The sequence below is a fragment of the Polyodon spathula genome, chromosome 1, assembly GCF_017654505.1.
Source record: "Polyodon spathula isolate WHYD16114869_AA chromosome 1, ASM1765450v1, whole genome shotgun sequence".
NCBI classification, from domain to species: domain Eukaryota; kingdom Metazoa; phylum Chordata; class Actinopteri; order Acipenseriformes; family Polyodontidae; genus Polyodon; species Polyodon spathula.
The window spans coordinates 82994933-83008594 of NC_054534.1; the positions used below are offsets into that span (position 1 = coordinate 82994933).

The 13662-nt window shown below is 36.2% G+C and overlaps 1 protein-coding gene across 1 annotated transcript in view; it reads left to right on the forward strand.

Moving 5' to 3' along the window:
* The window catches only part of LOC121325371 (neuronal acetylcholine receptor subunit alpha-7-like), an 89644-nt gene that overhangs the window by 56514 nt on the left and 19468 nt on the right, over positions 1–13662 (forward strand). Inside the window, exons 5-6 of the mRNA XM_041267853.1 lie at positions 9852–9931; positions 13387–13554. Coding sequence (XP_041123787.1) covers positions 9852–9931; positions 13387–13554 — 248 coding nt within the window. The remainder of the gene's footprint in view (positions 1–9851; positions 9932–13386; positions 13555–13662) is intronic.

A 13662-nucleotide genomic window follows, 5' to 3' on the forward strand; every position in this document is an offset into this window, starting at 1 on the left:
GTTGTAATTTAAACAACCTGTACTGATAAATTAAATCTTTGGTATTCATGAAACCTTTGCTTTTGAATGCATTGTATTTCAAGACATTCTCTAATCTTAGAAAATCCTTCAAATTAAAAAAAAAAAAACCTCAACCTGGTATTGTACCCAGTATCATGTACTGGAAAATGTATTCTATTTCTAGCAGGAAATATTTGCCTTCCCTAGGGAATTTAGATTTAATTCTTTATTCAAATGTTCCTTTATGTATTGATAAACATATTAAGGTAGAACGTGCAAGTTTGCCTTTGTTGTGTAGAGGGTGTTGGTAATTATCAGTACCAGTGTAATTAATTTTGCTCGTCAAGTGAATTCCTTTTAAGCAAATGGCAAATTACCTGATTTACCAAAAGACTGCACATCAGTTTTCCAATCATTTTTGTAACTACAAAATACTGCTCCCTTCCCTTCACTGCTCAGAGCTCTAGAGACTTTTTTAAAATTGAGGTATATGTTTGCTCATGGCAAGGTAGGTTTGCTGCAAACCTTTAGTTTGTAACATCATGTGTTTTCTCATCTAGGTTACAACGATACAGCACATACAACACAACAGCATATTGTTACATAAGCCTCTGTCGGTTTTCATCCTTTACAAAACAAAAGCATGAGCTGCTTTGTCGTGTTTGCAAAGTGGCATATTCCTTTGTCATATAAAGAGTAAAAATTCAGTTAAATGCTGATAGTGATATAAGAACAATTATTGGGGAACGTCACACCACTGCTTTTCAAGCATTTTATCTTTCAGGTTCAATGAAAGACATAGGGCCTCATTTAGGGCAATAGACATTATGATGCACCATAATTACAATTAATGTGCACGTTAATGATTTCCTTATCTACTACTGCAATTTTATTCATTATTCCTTGCGGTACTTGACATATTATGATGCACACTAAATTTAGTGTTTCACACAGTGGTAATAAGAATGAATATGTGATTTTTATTGTAAAGCATGCTGATGTATTTAAATGAGCATCCAGCTCAGAATAATGAGACAAGTTGTATTTACTAAAGGACGTTAATTTTTGTGCAAACATTAAAATAATAATTTATTAGTGCATATGTAAATCAGGCTTTAACCACAGACAGGCATAGTATTTAAACCTCGCTTTCTGGCCTGAAAACTAGTGATGTGCAGTCTTTCGATTCATTTGATTCATTCAGTTTAGTGAATCAATTCAACAGATTTGTTTGTTTGGTTCACTGATTCAGTAACACGAAATAAATACACATGGCTGAAATTAGTTATGAAAATGTGTTAAGTGAAAAAATCTGGCAGCAAGGGCCATTTAAGGTACGAGTGTTCACATCGTAATGTATGTCATTATATAATATATATATATATATATATATATATATATATATATATATATATATATATATATATATATATATATACACACACACACACACACACACACACAAAACACATTACCCCCACTGCACAATTCCTAGTCATCAGTAAGTATGCAGGCACAGTTTCCATCAATTAATCAACATAAATAGGCAGATATAACTAGAAGCAGCTTTCCTAGAACTCTGACAAAAAAAAATTCAGTATCACAAATGTAATGCAATGCAGGAAATAGAGTATTTTACTTTCAATGGAAGTCTCAGTCAAAAATGTAAAGATTTCAGAGTATATCATGCTAAATCTCAATTTTGAAGTTATATTCCAATATATCACTTTTTAACAGCACTAGAGAGGAAAAAAAAAAACAAAAACAAAAAAAAACTGGGAAGCTGTGAAATAGTAAACAATATCACTATGAACAAATAATCTCCTGGCTAACAATTTTGGAATCTTCTGTGTTCCTCCTCCACCTTTTGCTTCCATGACCTCTCCAACATCTTTTTGACTTGATTTTAAATGTTACATAAAGTAAAATAAATAGTTTAAGCAAGCATTCGCTTCACTATCCTAATCAAAATTAAGTGTGCTGTGCTGTTGCACGTGCGTGTGGAAATGAATCCTGTGTGACTAATAATTGGTCCAATTAAATAATTTAGGGAACAGTTGGAACAAAAGCCGGGGGGACACTGGCCCTCCAGGACCAGGATTCCCCACCCCTGTTTTAGAGTATTAAATATTTATTTTAAACTATCCCTCAGCTTTAATTGCAACCTATTTAATAAACTGCAATTTACAACAAAAAGCCCTGCTAAAGCTACTGGAGTTACAGGTTTACAGGACGGGTGCTATTGATTGTACCCCGATCCATGGAATACATGTTAAAATTAGAAAGTAAGCAGTGCAGTTTCACTTTGTTTCCTCTGCCTGTCCCCTGCTGAGTGCTGTGTCTGTTGATCGCTCCTTTTCGATCAATGTAATCCACCTCCACCTTTCACAGTAAGCTACTGACCAAAAGATACGCCTGGACTGCCAGGCCTTTTGATATCATGGTGATCATGGGTAAGTCTCTGACATTATCATGCACATTAAATTGTCACTTACAATACATGTAGTGTGCACGGTACGGTATTAGCCAAATACTTTGCATGTATTTTAACGCACGTACAAAAATGACTCAAATTTCGCCAACTTAATGCTGCCGCAAAGCAGAGAACATAGGCCGCAGAAGCTGTGTACTGATTTGAAACGGCTGATATTTTAGGTCCTGTATAGCCAGAATGTGTTAATTTGACTGATTTTATTTTGGGATAATTCTAAGATAAAAATAAAATATGCTAAAATAATTTTAGTTTCAATTTAAAATAATATTTTACTATCTACGTGTCCTACAACAATGTGAAGCCTACAACGCATCAGCATGGTTTGTTTTGTATTACATGTAGGATAAAAAAAGCCTGATTTTGATTAATTTGATTTTACTGCTGTACTGTTTAAGCCTATTATACATATCTATATTTTTACATAAGAGAACACATTAGTTATTTTAATATGCCCTCGTATTTTTTTTACTAAACATAAATCGATTGATATATATATATATATATATATATATATATATATATATATATATATATATATATATATATAAATAAATGAATAAATAAATAAATAAATACATAAATAAATACATAAATGAGTAAAACCTCCTAAGATAAAGAAAAACTTCCCCAAAACCTGAAGAAAGAAATATATAAGAAATATATTCTTAACCTCAAACCAGAAACAAAGTTAGAAACAAATTTCAACTAACACAATGTTGCAGACAGTTGTCAGTAAACACATACTAAAAAAACTACACCTAGTTACAGTGTACATTTTTCTGTAGGTTCTTTCTGGCTTTAACAAAGTTGGGAGGTTCCTCTGTAACAATTAATCTTAATAAATCTTGTAAAATTGTGTCAAACTATTGCATTGAGTTCAAATTCTGGTACCTATTTATTCAGTGTTTTTACTGGAGCCAAAACATACCTCCCCCAGTGCGTTAATTCTTTCTACATTATGTTTGCTGAAACCAATCACATTCATCTGTATTTTAGGTAGTTTGTTATTCGCATATTTATTTCAACAGTAATTAATTTGCAATAGATTGTTTTTAGTAAAATAAAATGAATAGCCTAATACATATGAGGGCATATTAAAATAACACTAATGTGTTTGTACACATTACGTTATGCTATGTACAATAAGCTTAAACAGTACAGTAGTATAATCAAATGAATGCCTAGCAGGCTTTTTTGTCTATTCTACATGTAGGGCAGTACAGCCGATGTGTTCTAGACTTCACGTTGTTGTAGGATGTGTAGATAATAAAATATTATTTAAAACTGAAACTAAATTATTTCAGCATATTTTATTTCTCTCATATTTTTATCCCTGCCGCCACCAGTAATTAAACTCCTTAAACTGTTGTCAATAGAATAAATACTGTGCACAACTTCAAATCTGTTGCCATCCGACAATTTCTATGCTAATTTGTGTTTTTGTATTTTGCTTCTAATTAGTCAGTAAATAGGGCATGACACTTTGGGGAAATACCATGCACAGTCACTTATCCTTCAGGAATTCTTGCTTGGTAAATGAGGCCCTTAATCTTATACGATTCCATTCTGTGTGTCAGCGGTTGCTTGCTGAGATAAGGCTATGTTTAATTTGACTTTAATGCAGCACAGAGCATCGTCCGTCCATCTCTTTGTCATTGCATATTTAGCACTGCATTAAGAACTTCACCTGGGTTTTAAATCTGTTTTTCACTGAACTGAAATTTATGTGTGCCTGCTGTCATACTGTTGACTATACATTTATGGATCTTATTATTTTTGTGCTGTGTGGCTGCTGAAAAGTATAATAAATGCAGCTTCTTGTTGTAGTATGACAATACTAGAAAAATCCAAAACTTGTTAGTAGCTAAGTAATTGAAAAAAAAAGAGATTTAACCAAACTAAACATTAACACACAGCTTCAGTGTTCTTTAAACATTTTTTGATTATCAATTTTGATGTATCCTTCTAAAACCAAAGACAGGCAATTGTCCTTGCAGTCTTTTCAACGCTTTACAGCCAAAATGGGATGTGTCACTTATTTAATACTATAGAGTAAAAGCATAGCTAGGTGCAGCAAATTATTTTAAGAGCAGAATGAAAACATGACTGGGGGCACAAACAAGGTAATTATTTGCTGTGTGGTAAAGCAAGAGAAATGCAGCTATAACCAAGCGAATTATGATGTTCTTGTGCTTGTTTTGGGGCCCTAAACTATGGAGGATAATTAGTTGCCAAAACTAAAATAAGTAGATAAGCTTAATAAAATAAGCAGAATAACATGCATGCGCATATCTCAAAAGTAGTGCAAAATTCAGCAAGGGGCAGAATTTGGCACGACAACGGCATAACGTTTCACACCGTAGTTGAGACAATTCAGTGCTGTTATAAAATATGAGGGCTTTGTGACGGTATAGACGATTCACACAGACCAAAATGCTGCATCAGTGCCGGTTTTTGTATGTAATTAGTGATTTATGTTTCCCTGGTTTTAAAGGGGGTAATACTATCCAAAGCTTAAAAATAATCTCTTCTCTCACCGCGTAACAGCATTGTTTAGTACCAAATTGTTGTAGTTTTTGTTTTCTAGACTCTTACTTTAGGAGTTAGACTTTTTTTTTTTTTTTTTTTTACTGAGAGTAGTAAACTAGTAGATTATTTACTCGGGTAACTTTTTTTTATATAATACGTAATGCAGACTGAAAATGTTTTATAGTTTAAACAGTAAACAACAGAATATGTTCTACAATATCACATTTATTTAGTTTTTTGCCATGGTTACACACAACTTTGGCAATGTTTTCAGCATTCTCTTTAGCCCCAGTGCCTTTGTCGTTCAACATATACTGATCTTAATGAAACTCGGTAGAGACTGAGATGAACTAGGGAAAATCGTCCTCAATTCTAGCACTTATTGATACATTTATAATGTTGTTTTTTTATTTTTTATTTAATGTTTAGCTACCTTCATTACTAAAATGGGTTATGGAGTCCCTCAAATTGGGAAGTCAGTGTCGCTTAGTATTTCCTGGAGACATACATTGAAATGTCAACTAATATCCAATCAAACACATTGCATCTGCACGGGTGATACCATTGTCTTACTTTAACCTTCATTCACATATGTTTTAATCACTAGAGTAGGGTCGCGTTCCACTCGGGTAAAAAGTATAATGCCTGTGTACGATATTTGTTTAAAGTGACATTTAACATGATTTAAGTTAAATGTCAACACAATCATATGGTTCATGTTTATTAAGGCTTTTTAAAATTTGAATAAACAGTATGGTATGACAGTATGAGAACTTGACTGTTATTCAATATCAATGGCCCTTAGGGTCGTTGGCACTGTAGATTTGAGTCTTGCTAGTTTATGCTTTGCTATAATCGCTAGTGTTAATTAGGTGAATAATGGTTTTCAAAAGACCTGTTATCAGGGTAAATGGTAGGGTTATAGTGTGGTGAATGTTTATTTTACATACTATGAGTGTTCCATTTACATACTATGAGTGCTGATATAACCAATAGACAGACATTTGCAGTCCTATAACTATTGATATAATCCTGTAAAAAAAAAAAAAAAAAAAAAAAATCCAGCTATATTGGTTGACTACTGTCTAAGACACTAGCAGCAGAAGCTTTTTACGATTGGGGTTGGGGGTCAAAGCTTACTCGGTGCCATTTTTCTGTGTTTCCACTTAAACACAATTTCTGAGTTAATATTAAAAATAATTAAGGCCCTACCTAAATCGAGGCAATCTTCAAAAAAAAAAAAAAAAAAAAAAATGCAGCTCAGTTGCAGACAAAGCAAGATGAAACTCTGCCTAAAACAGTTAAAAAAAATAAGTATGTAACTTATCAGTGCTGTAAACCATGCTTGGTGGCAGAATCTGAAATTTTAGCGAGCACATTTTTGTTTGAAATGTAATGCCTGTGCTGTGAACTGTAAATATATCGGTTGTTTTTATTTTGTGTTCCAACTTTATTTACTGTGAAATACAGAAAATGCACCGGTCAGTCTATAAAGTTTACTGGACTAGATTTTTTTAAAAGCGATCTACTGTAAACCAAAAAATGATGCTAGTTATTTCACTTTTCTGCCATTTCAGATAGGTGTTATGAAATAAGAAAATGAAACCATGTTTGTATGTTTTTTTTTAATTACCGTAAGGCACTAGAATTCAATTTCTGTTGCATTTTTTCATTCATTTGGCTGCAATTGAAGTGTTTTAAGGCAGTCCAAAATCGTCAGATGTAGCAGTCTTCTTCGAAATCCCTCTCTTAGAATTGTTTCTTCAGCTTGTCAATATCCAGTGCTACAGCTGAGAGAAGCTTCCTCATTAAATAGTAATTCTTGATGAACTGAACAGATTAACACTGTGAGTTTTTCAATTAAAGTTAATGTCCCGCGCAGTCACGTAAAGTTCTGGTGCATTTTCAATGAACTGAAAGAGGGCTTTAACCCGTTGCAAAAAGATCTTCACTTCAAGTACCTCCTACCTAAAAAAGCCAGCATGGTTTTTGTTTTTATTTCCCTCTTAAAAAAAATGTAAAAAAACAACTTGTCATTCAAGCAGAGACTAGTTTGTGCTTACTGTATTTCTGCTGACAAGGCCAGTTTACATGTGTGATTTATTCACGTGAATAGACATACATGTGAAACTTGGCAGGAAAGCTTGTGAAAGTTTCCTAAAAAGCATTCAGCTTTATTTTTTCCATGAACGTCTCCATTTCTTGTGAAATTCCAGGAAAAGCTCATGAAATCAACGCCCACTTAAACACGCATGGATGAAAGCGTTCCATCTGTAGACGAATTCCATCAAAAATGGCCTATGATTCCGTGAAAATACCAAACAAATCCGGGGGGGGGGATTGTAATGTTTTTCCATGTACTTGATGACTTGTGACCTTTTTTAGTATATTTTTCTCCTGTTGAACTGTAACTTGATTGAGACCATATGCACCTAACCCATAGATCACATGGGACTATATATCCCCCCCCCACACACACAGATGTGTGACAACACTAAAACATAGTATTGAAAAAGCAGGCGCTATCCATCAGCAAATCAGATCTTTGATAGCCATTTACGTGAAATACATTGACATGTGGATTATTTCTTGTGAAACTTTTCTCTGCTCATGTAAACAGTATTCTGGGGACTTTCGTGGTTAACAGCATGAGAATCAGGACGGTTAATTTAAATGTGACCTCCCTCCCCCGCTCCTTCATTTGCATAGTGTTTGGAGGAAAGTATGTGTTCCAAAGGGAAATGAGAGGCTTTACATGTAAACACAAAAAGGCATCATGTCCACATTTATTTCATGAGGAATAGGTGACAAAAAAAAGCAAACACTCACGTAACGTGGCCTAATGGCAATATTCAGAGGGGGTGACTAGAACAGAGGTTTTGAGATGTATTTACAGGTTCAAGTAAATCTCCAATCCTTTTTTAATATACAGATATACCTCTTACATGCCATAAACAGCAAGTGCCCCTGCTGCCCCCACGGTTCCACTGCTTATGGTCTCAGTTTTTAAAGTAGGTGACATCAACCGTACCAATATTGTTAATAACAAACTATATGTCATGAAATGGGTTTCTGACTGGCCTTTGTTGGTTAGATCATTTGCTAAAGAAGGATATTAGCACTGATATTAAAACAGAAATGATACTAACAACAACAAAAATATTTTGTAAATTTGGCCTAAAGTGTTTTCTTTTCAATAAAATTATGATTGAGTGTTAGACAAATAAAAAGAGGTTGTGCAAGATTATGGTTTCATGCAGAGCTGGTAATTTTCAGTTTACTAGAACACAGAAGCCATTTAAGAATGCAGGTCTGTTGTAATAGTATAACATTTACCCTTAAGCACTTTTTTGTTTGTTTGTTTGTTTTTTCTGTATGGATACATTAAGTAGTAAAACAATAATCGACCGAAATATATTAAATGTTTTTAGGAAAACATGTAATATAATTTTATGTTTGCATTAAGGTGTTGCAGGACAGCCTCGTGAATGCCCTGTTGAGCCTTATAGTACTGAAATTGGTAATAAAAAGGTCTAGGTTCAAAACGAGTAGCTTCTGGTTAGGCTGGCTAATACGAAAGGTGACATTGGAATTAAAAAAAAAAAAAAACCTTTTCCTTGTCAGCATTGTTTATTTGTTGCACCTGTCCAAGGAAATGCTCAATAGAGTTATGAGGAATTGTTTTTTGAACAGCGATTGTCAGAGAGCACAGTGTGTTAAGCACTTAGTGACAACTTACTGTAGATAATGATATAATCGAATCCATATTTCATGAAAGATTGTATTTTCTGCAGATGTGTGCCCCTGTAAGGGTAATCATTCTGTTGTGTCATTGCCAATGTCAGAGTCAGCTTGCTGCCTTATTTATTACTATTTAGTCCTGCTGAAGTAAAGGAGACCTTAAAAACATTTAAATAGCATGTCTGTTTATAATTTATTACTACAGGGGGGGGGGGGGGGGGGGGGGGGGCTTCATTTTCTCAAATAAAAAATTATATAAATAAATAAACGTCAACTTTTTTCATCCCAGTAAATCATTGAATGACTTACAAGTGAGGTTTATGTCCTTGCTTGTTTTGATTTGATATTTGAACACGAATTATTATTTGTTCCCGTAAAGCAGTCGTACAGTTTTGGATGAAATCTGTTGCAGTATTTTGTTTAGTTTTCAGCCAACTGAGGCTAGCGCAAACACTTCCATATCTGGTGACTCTTGGGATGTAGACAAACTGCCGCATGATTGATCAAGCATCTCCTCTATAACAGTGACATTGGGACACTGCAACCAGATCTCTCGTGGTTCTGATTCTCTTGAATATAAAACAGATGTCATCGACAAAATAACTAAGAGAAATATGTTGAGAAAAGCAATCCACTTTGCACAGCTTGTACTTGCTAGCTTTGGAAATATGTTCTAGCTTTAGTACCATTGTCTATATATACAGCACATTTAATATGTACGTTCTTCACAGTATCTGAATCAAGTTAATTTATTTTCAATGAATTGTGTAACATTCTTAGAAAGCTGTACACATGTACCTTAGTGAATTATAATAAGAAAACAAAAAATAAGCTGTGTGGCTAGCTGGCAAAATTTGAACTGGTAAATATAGACATTTTACAATAGAAAAGAACATTGTTTCTAGATCATCAAAAATGGAATTGGAACCCAGTATTGCATAGTGGTCCTGAAACATTTGCAGACTGGTACTGATACTAATGCCATGTTTTCATGTCAAGTATGAACATATTTTACTGTATCAAAGAATGGATTGTATTTACATGCCCTTTAGAACCAATCACACTCTTTGTTTTCTTCTAATTTCAGTGCGGATGAACGATTTGATGCAACCTTCCACACAAATGTCCTTGTAAATTCATCTGGGGTATGTCAGTACATCCCACCAGGTAAGTAACTTTTTTCTTTTAGGTCTTTTAAATAGTTTAGTCTAAGTGATTTGGAATACATTTTATTATGGCGGGACTCCTCCTTATGGCTAGGTTTGCACTAGCAGTCTATAACCATATCAAGAGAATACTCCCTGAGGAGAATAGCAATGTATACTAATATCAAGAGAATGCTCCCTAAGGTCAATATTGCTATTTAAGATGTGAAATGGTAAATGAAAGCAGTTTAAAAAGAAATTCGGAGGGAATTGTGGCAGAGACGAAGCACTTGTGAGACTTGGAGCAGGACTGCAGTTGTGTGTGTGTGTGTGTGTGTTTTTTTTTTTTTTTTTTTTTTTTTTAAATGTCTTTTAATAAAGACAGACACGAGGAGCAATGGTGGCAGCAGGCTGAAGGGGCCCCATGTTGCATAGCCTGTGGGGAGTTTGGACACATCACGGAAGAGTGCCCATATGAAGACTCATACTTTATGGGGGCTTACCATAGAGATGAGGTGGAGTCAGCTGATAAGTGGCTGCCTAAAGGCCCAAGACCAGCTGTTGGCCCGAAAGCCAGAGACAGACTTGTATGCCTCCCAAGTCACCTGGGATGGTCTGGACACCCTCCTTGCTGGCTTGGAGGACCAAGGTTGGTGCCTGGCCTGTGGAGATTTTGGGCACAATATGGTGTGCTGCCCTCCTTCAGGATGAAGAGGAGCTGCTGACAGCCTGAACAGAAGGAAGGGGAGGAGCAGCCAGTCCTGGAGGAAAGCCAGGAAGAGAGGGCCAGAGAGAGAGAGCCACTGCCATCTCCAGCGCAAGTGGGAGAAGCCCCGCTGCCACCTCCAGCGCTAGTGGGAGAACCACAGGCTGTGGAGTTTACAAAACAACAGCCAGGCAAACCTCAGCAGGCATTGCAGTTATTGCTGAGGGGAGCCAGGCAAAAAAGTTGTACGTCCACGTCCGCTGAGCCCAGCAACACAGTCACATCCAACGCCCAGAAGGGGGGGAGTCTGAGCATCCAGCGACCAAGGGAGAGGTGCACCAGTATCCAGTGACCGAGGGAGAACCCCAAGAATCTCCAGAGACATTACATGCCGCTTACTCCTCCACCGCTAGAGGGAGACTACTTGCTGCTCCTGCCTCTGCCTCCAGAGTTGCTGCTGCTTCCTTGGCCAGAGCCTCCCGAGTGACTCTTTCTGCCTTGCATCGCTTAGGGCTGCCGAGCCTGCATCATTGCCTAGGGCTGCCGAGCCTGCATCATTGCCTAGGGCTGCCGAGCCTGCATCATTGCCTAGGGCTGCCGAGCCTGCATCATTGCCTAGGGCTGCCGAGCCTGCATCATTGCCTAGGGCTGCCGAGCCTGCATCATTGCCTAGGGCTGCCGAGCCTGCATCATTGCCTAGGGCTGCCGAGCCTGCATCGCTTAGGGCTGCCGAGCCTGCACCGCCTAGTTGCAAGCCTGGCCACCGATTTTAATATTGTCACCCATGGGCCCCTTGGTGCCTCTACTCATGGCTCAAGACTTTTTTTAACTTTAAAGTGGGAGGTGGTCATGGAGGCCATGTGTGCTATGTACACGAGGGGAGGTGTGTGGCAGAGACAGGGTTAATGTCTCTGCCAGCAACCACAGGTGTGGCCACTCGTCAGTTAATGCGGGTTGGTGCTACTTGGGGAGTGGCCACCTGCATAAAGTGGCAGAAAGCTTTTGTGGAGAGGGAGTAGGTGAGTGTTTTGTTTTTGTTTTTTTTTTTCTGATTTTGTAAAAGTTCAGTGAAGGCGCTGCCCAGCCTGGGAAAGATTTGTGGTGTTTTGTTAAACCTTTAGTTTGACCCTTGTGCCCTTTTTGTTTGCTTTGTGTTATTTTGTTTGTTAAAATGCACATGCAGCACTTTTCACTGCAGTTCATAAGTCTCTTTCCTGCCGTTACCCTGCTACAGAAATATATTGGTTTAATTCTAGCTGGGTTTACAACAGCTGAACTGGAGCATTCTACTGGTCATCTGTGTGTTTTGTTTGTATCGCCAAGGATGGTTAAATGTAGTTATTTGTTAAATGTTTCTGTTAAGATTCCTTCATAGCACAAAATTGATTTCTTAATGTGCTATGCTAGACATTCTACCTTTACTACTAATTAAAGTACATTTATTTATTAAACTACACAAGTTAATACATGCTTTCTTTTTTGGTTGCTTGGCAATCAGAATTGCTACACTGTAACATGTTATAGGTTTTCGTAGAAAAATTAACTGCTGTAATTATTATTAGTATTTTTGTATTAAAATATTTTTCAACTGTGAGATTCAATGCTATAAACCACAGTCTGGAGGTATATAATTGCTTTTATAATGTATATGCATACAAATGTACAGTAAAACAGAATAATTAAGTTGCTTGGCACCTGTTTTGGTGTGGCTAGCATAGTTTTAAAGGTCATATTGCCATATGACTTGAATGGAATGAGGAAGGCTATTCAGTGCAGGTACTTAGGAAGTGAAGCCTAATGCAAGCTTAAAGCCATGTAAAGGATTTGGAGAAAATGTGATAATATTCCAATAGTGGAGCAACAGAATACACAACCACCACATCATAATATTCAGGAAAATGTAAACAAAATATATTAAAATAATATTTGAAGCTACTTCCTCTTTAACAGTTATTGTGCTTTTATAATATATTGTGCAGCTTTTTTGTTTTGCATCCCTGGCAATATTTTGTGTAAACAAAGACACTGCATTTTGTAAATTTATTAATAATGTTATCTGGTTTGGTAGTTGATCTGTTTCTTGTTTTAAAAATATAAAAGGAAATGAGAGAGCAACACACAATACCATAGAAAGCATCAAGCTTCAAGAAGACAAATGCCCTCCATTAGCAACACTCTGCCCCTATTGGATATAAGAAATAGCAAAAAATCAAGAAAACATTACCTATTGGCAATTAGACATCCGAGGATAAACCATCATACATCAAAGAAACCCCAGTCCTGACATCAACTGTACCATATTGTAGATTCTATCATTCCTTTTCTCAATATCGGTACAGTTGAGATCACGGGGTTTTTTAAAAAAGCTTACCTGAGGCTTGTTTTGGAATTTTCTTCAGCTGAAAGGGTAATTCAAAATGGTGAACTTATAATAAATTTAAACCTGAGACATCACAACGGAGCGGCCACGTGCCTCTGCCACTTAACGGCTTTCCAATGAAAATAACAATGATTGGTCATAAAGAGAGAACTCTTAATTGGGACTTTATATATTAAGAGTAAAGCAGTTCACTTCTACTTGTATCAATACTCATACACATGTTTGCCATCATATAACCCTATGTTTAGATGACTGATAATTTATACCCATATTAAGTTGCAATTAAAATTTAAAATACAAAACATAAGATGCATTTTCTTTACAGCTTTTATATAACATTATTTTTGAAAATATTTTCAATTGTATAACTTTTTATGTTGCTAAAATCTAGGCATTCTGAAGAGTACCTGCTATATTGATGTCCGCTGGTTTCCCTTTGATGTACAAAAGTGTGATCTGAAATTTGGTTCCTGGACACACAATGGTTGGCTTCTTGATCTCCAGATGCTTGAAGTGGACATTTCAACATACATTCCAAATGGAGAATGGGATTTAGTAGGTAAGGTGTTTCAGCCTTCATAAGAGTAAGGAAATTAATGCCATAACTTGCATAATGCCTGGACAAAAAAGCAGCAGAACAACAGTATTACCAGAAATGGGATTGGAA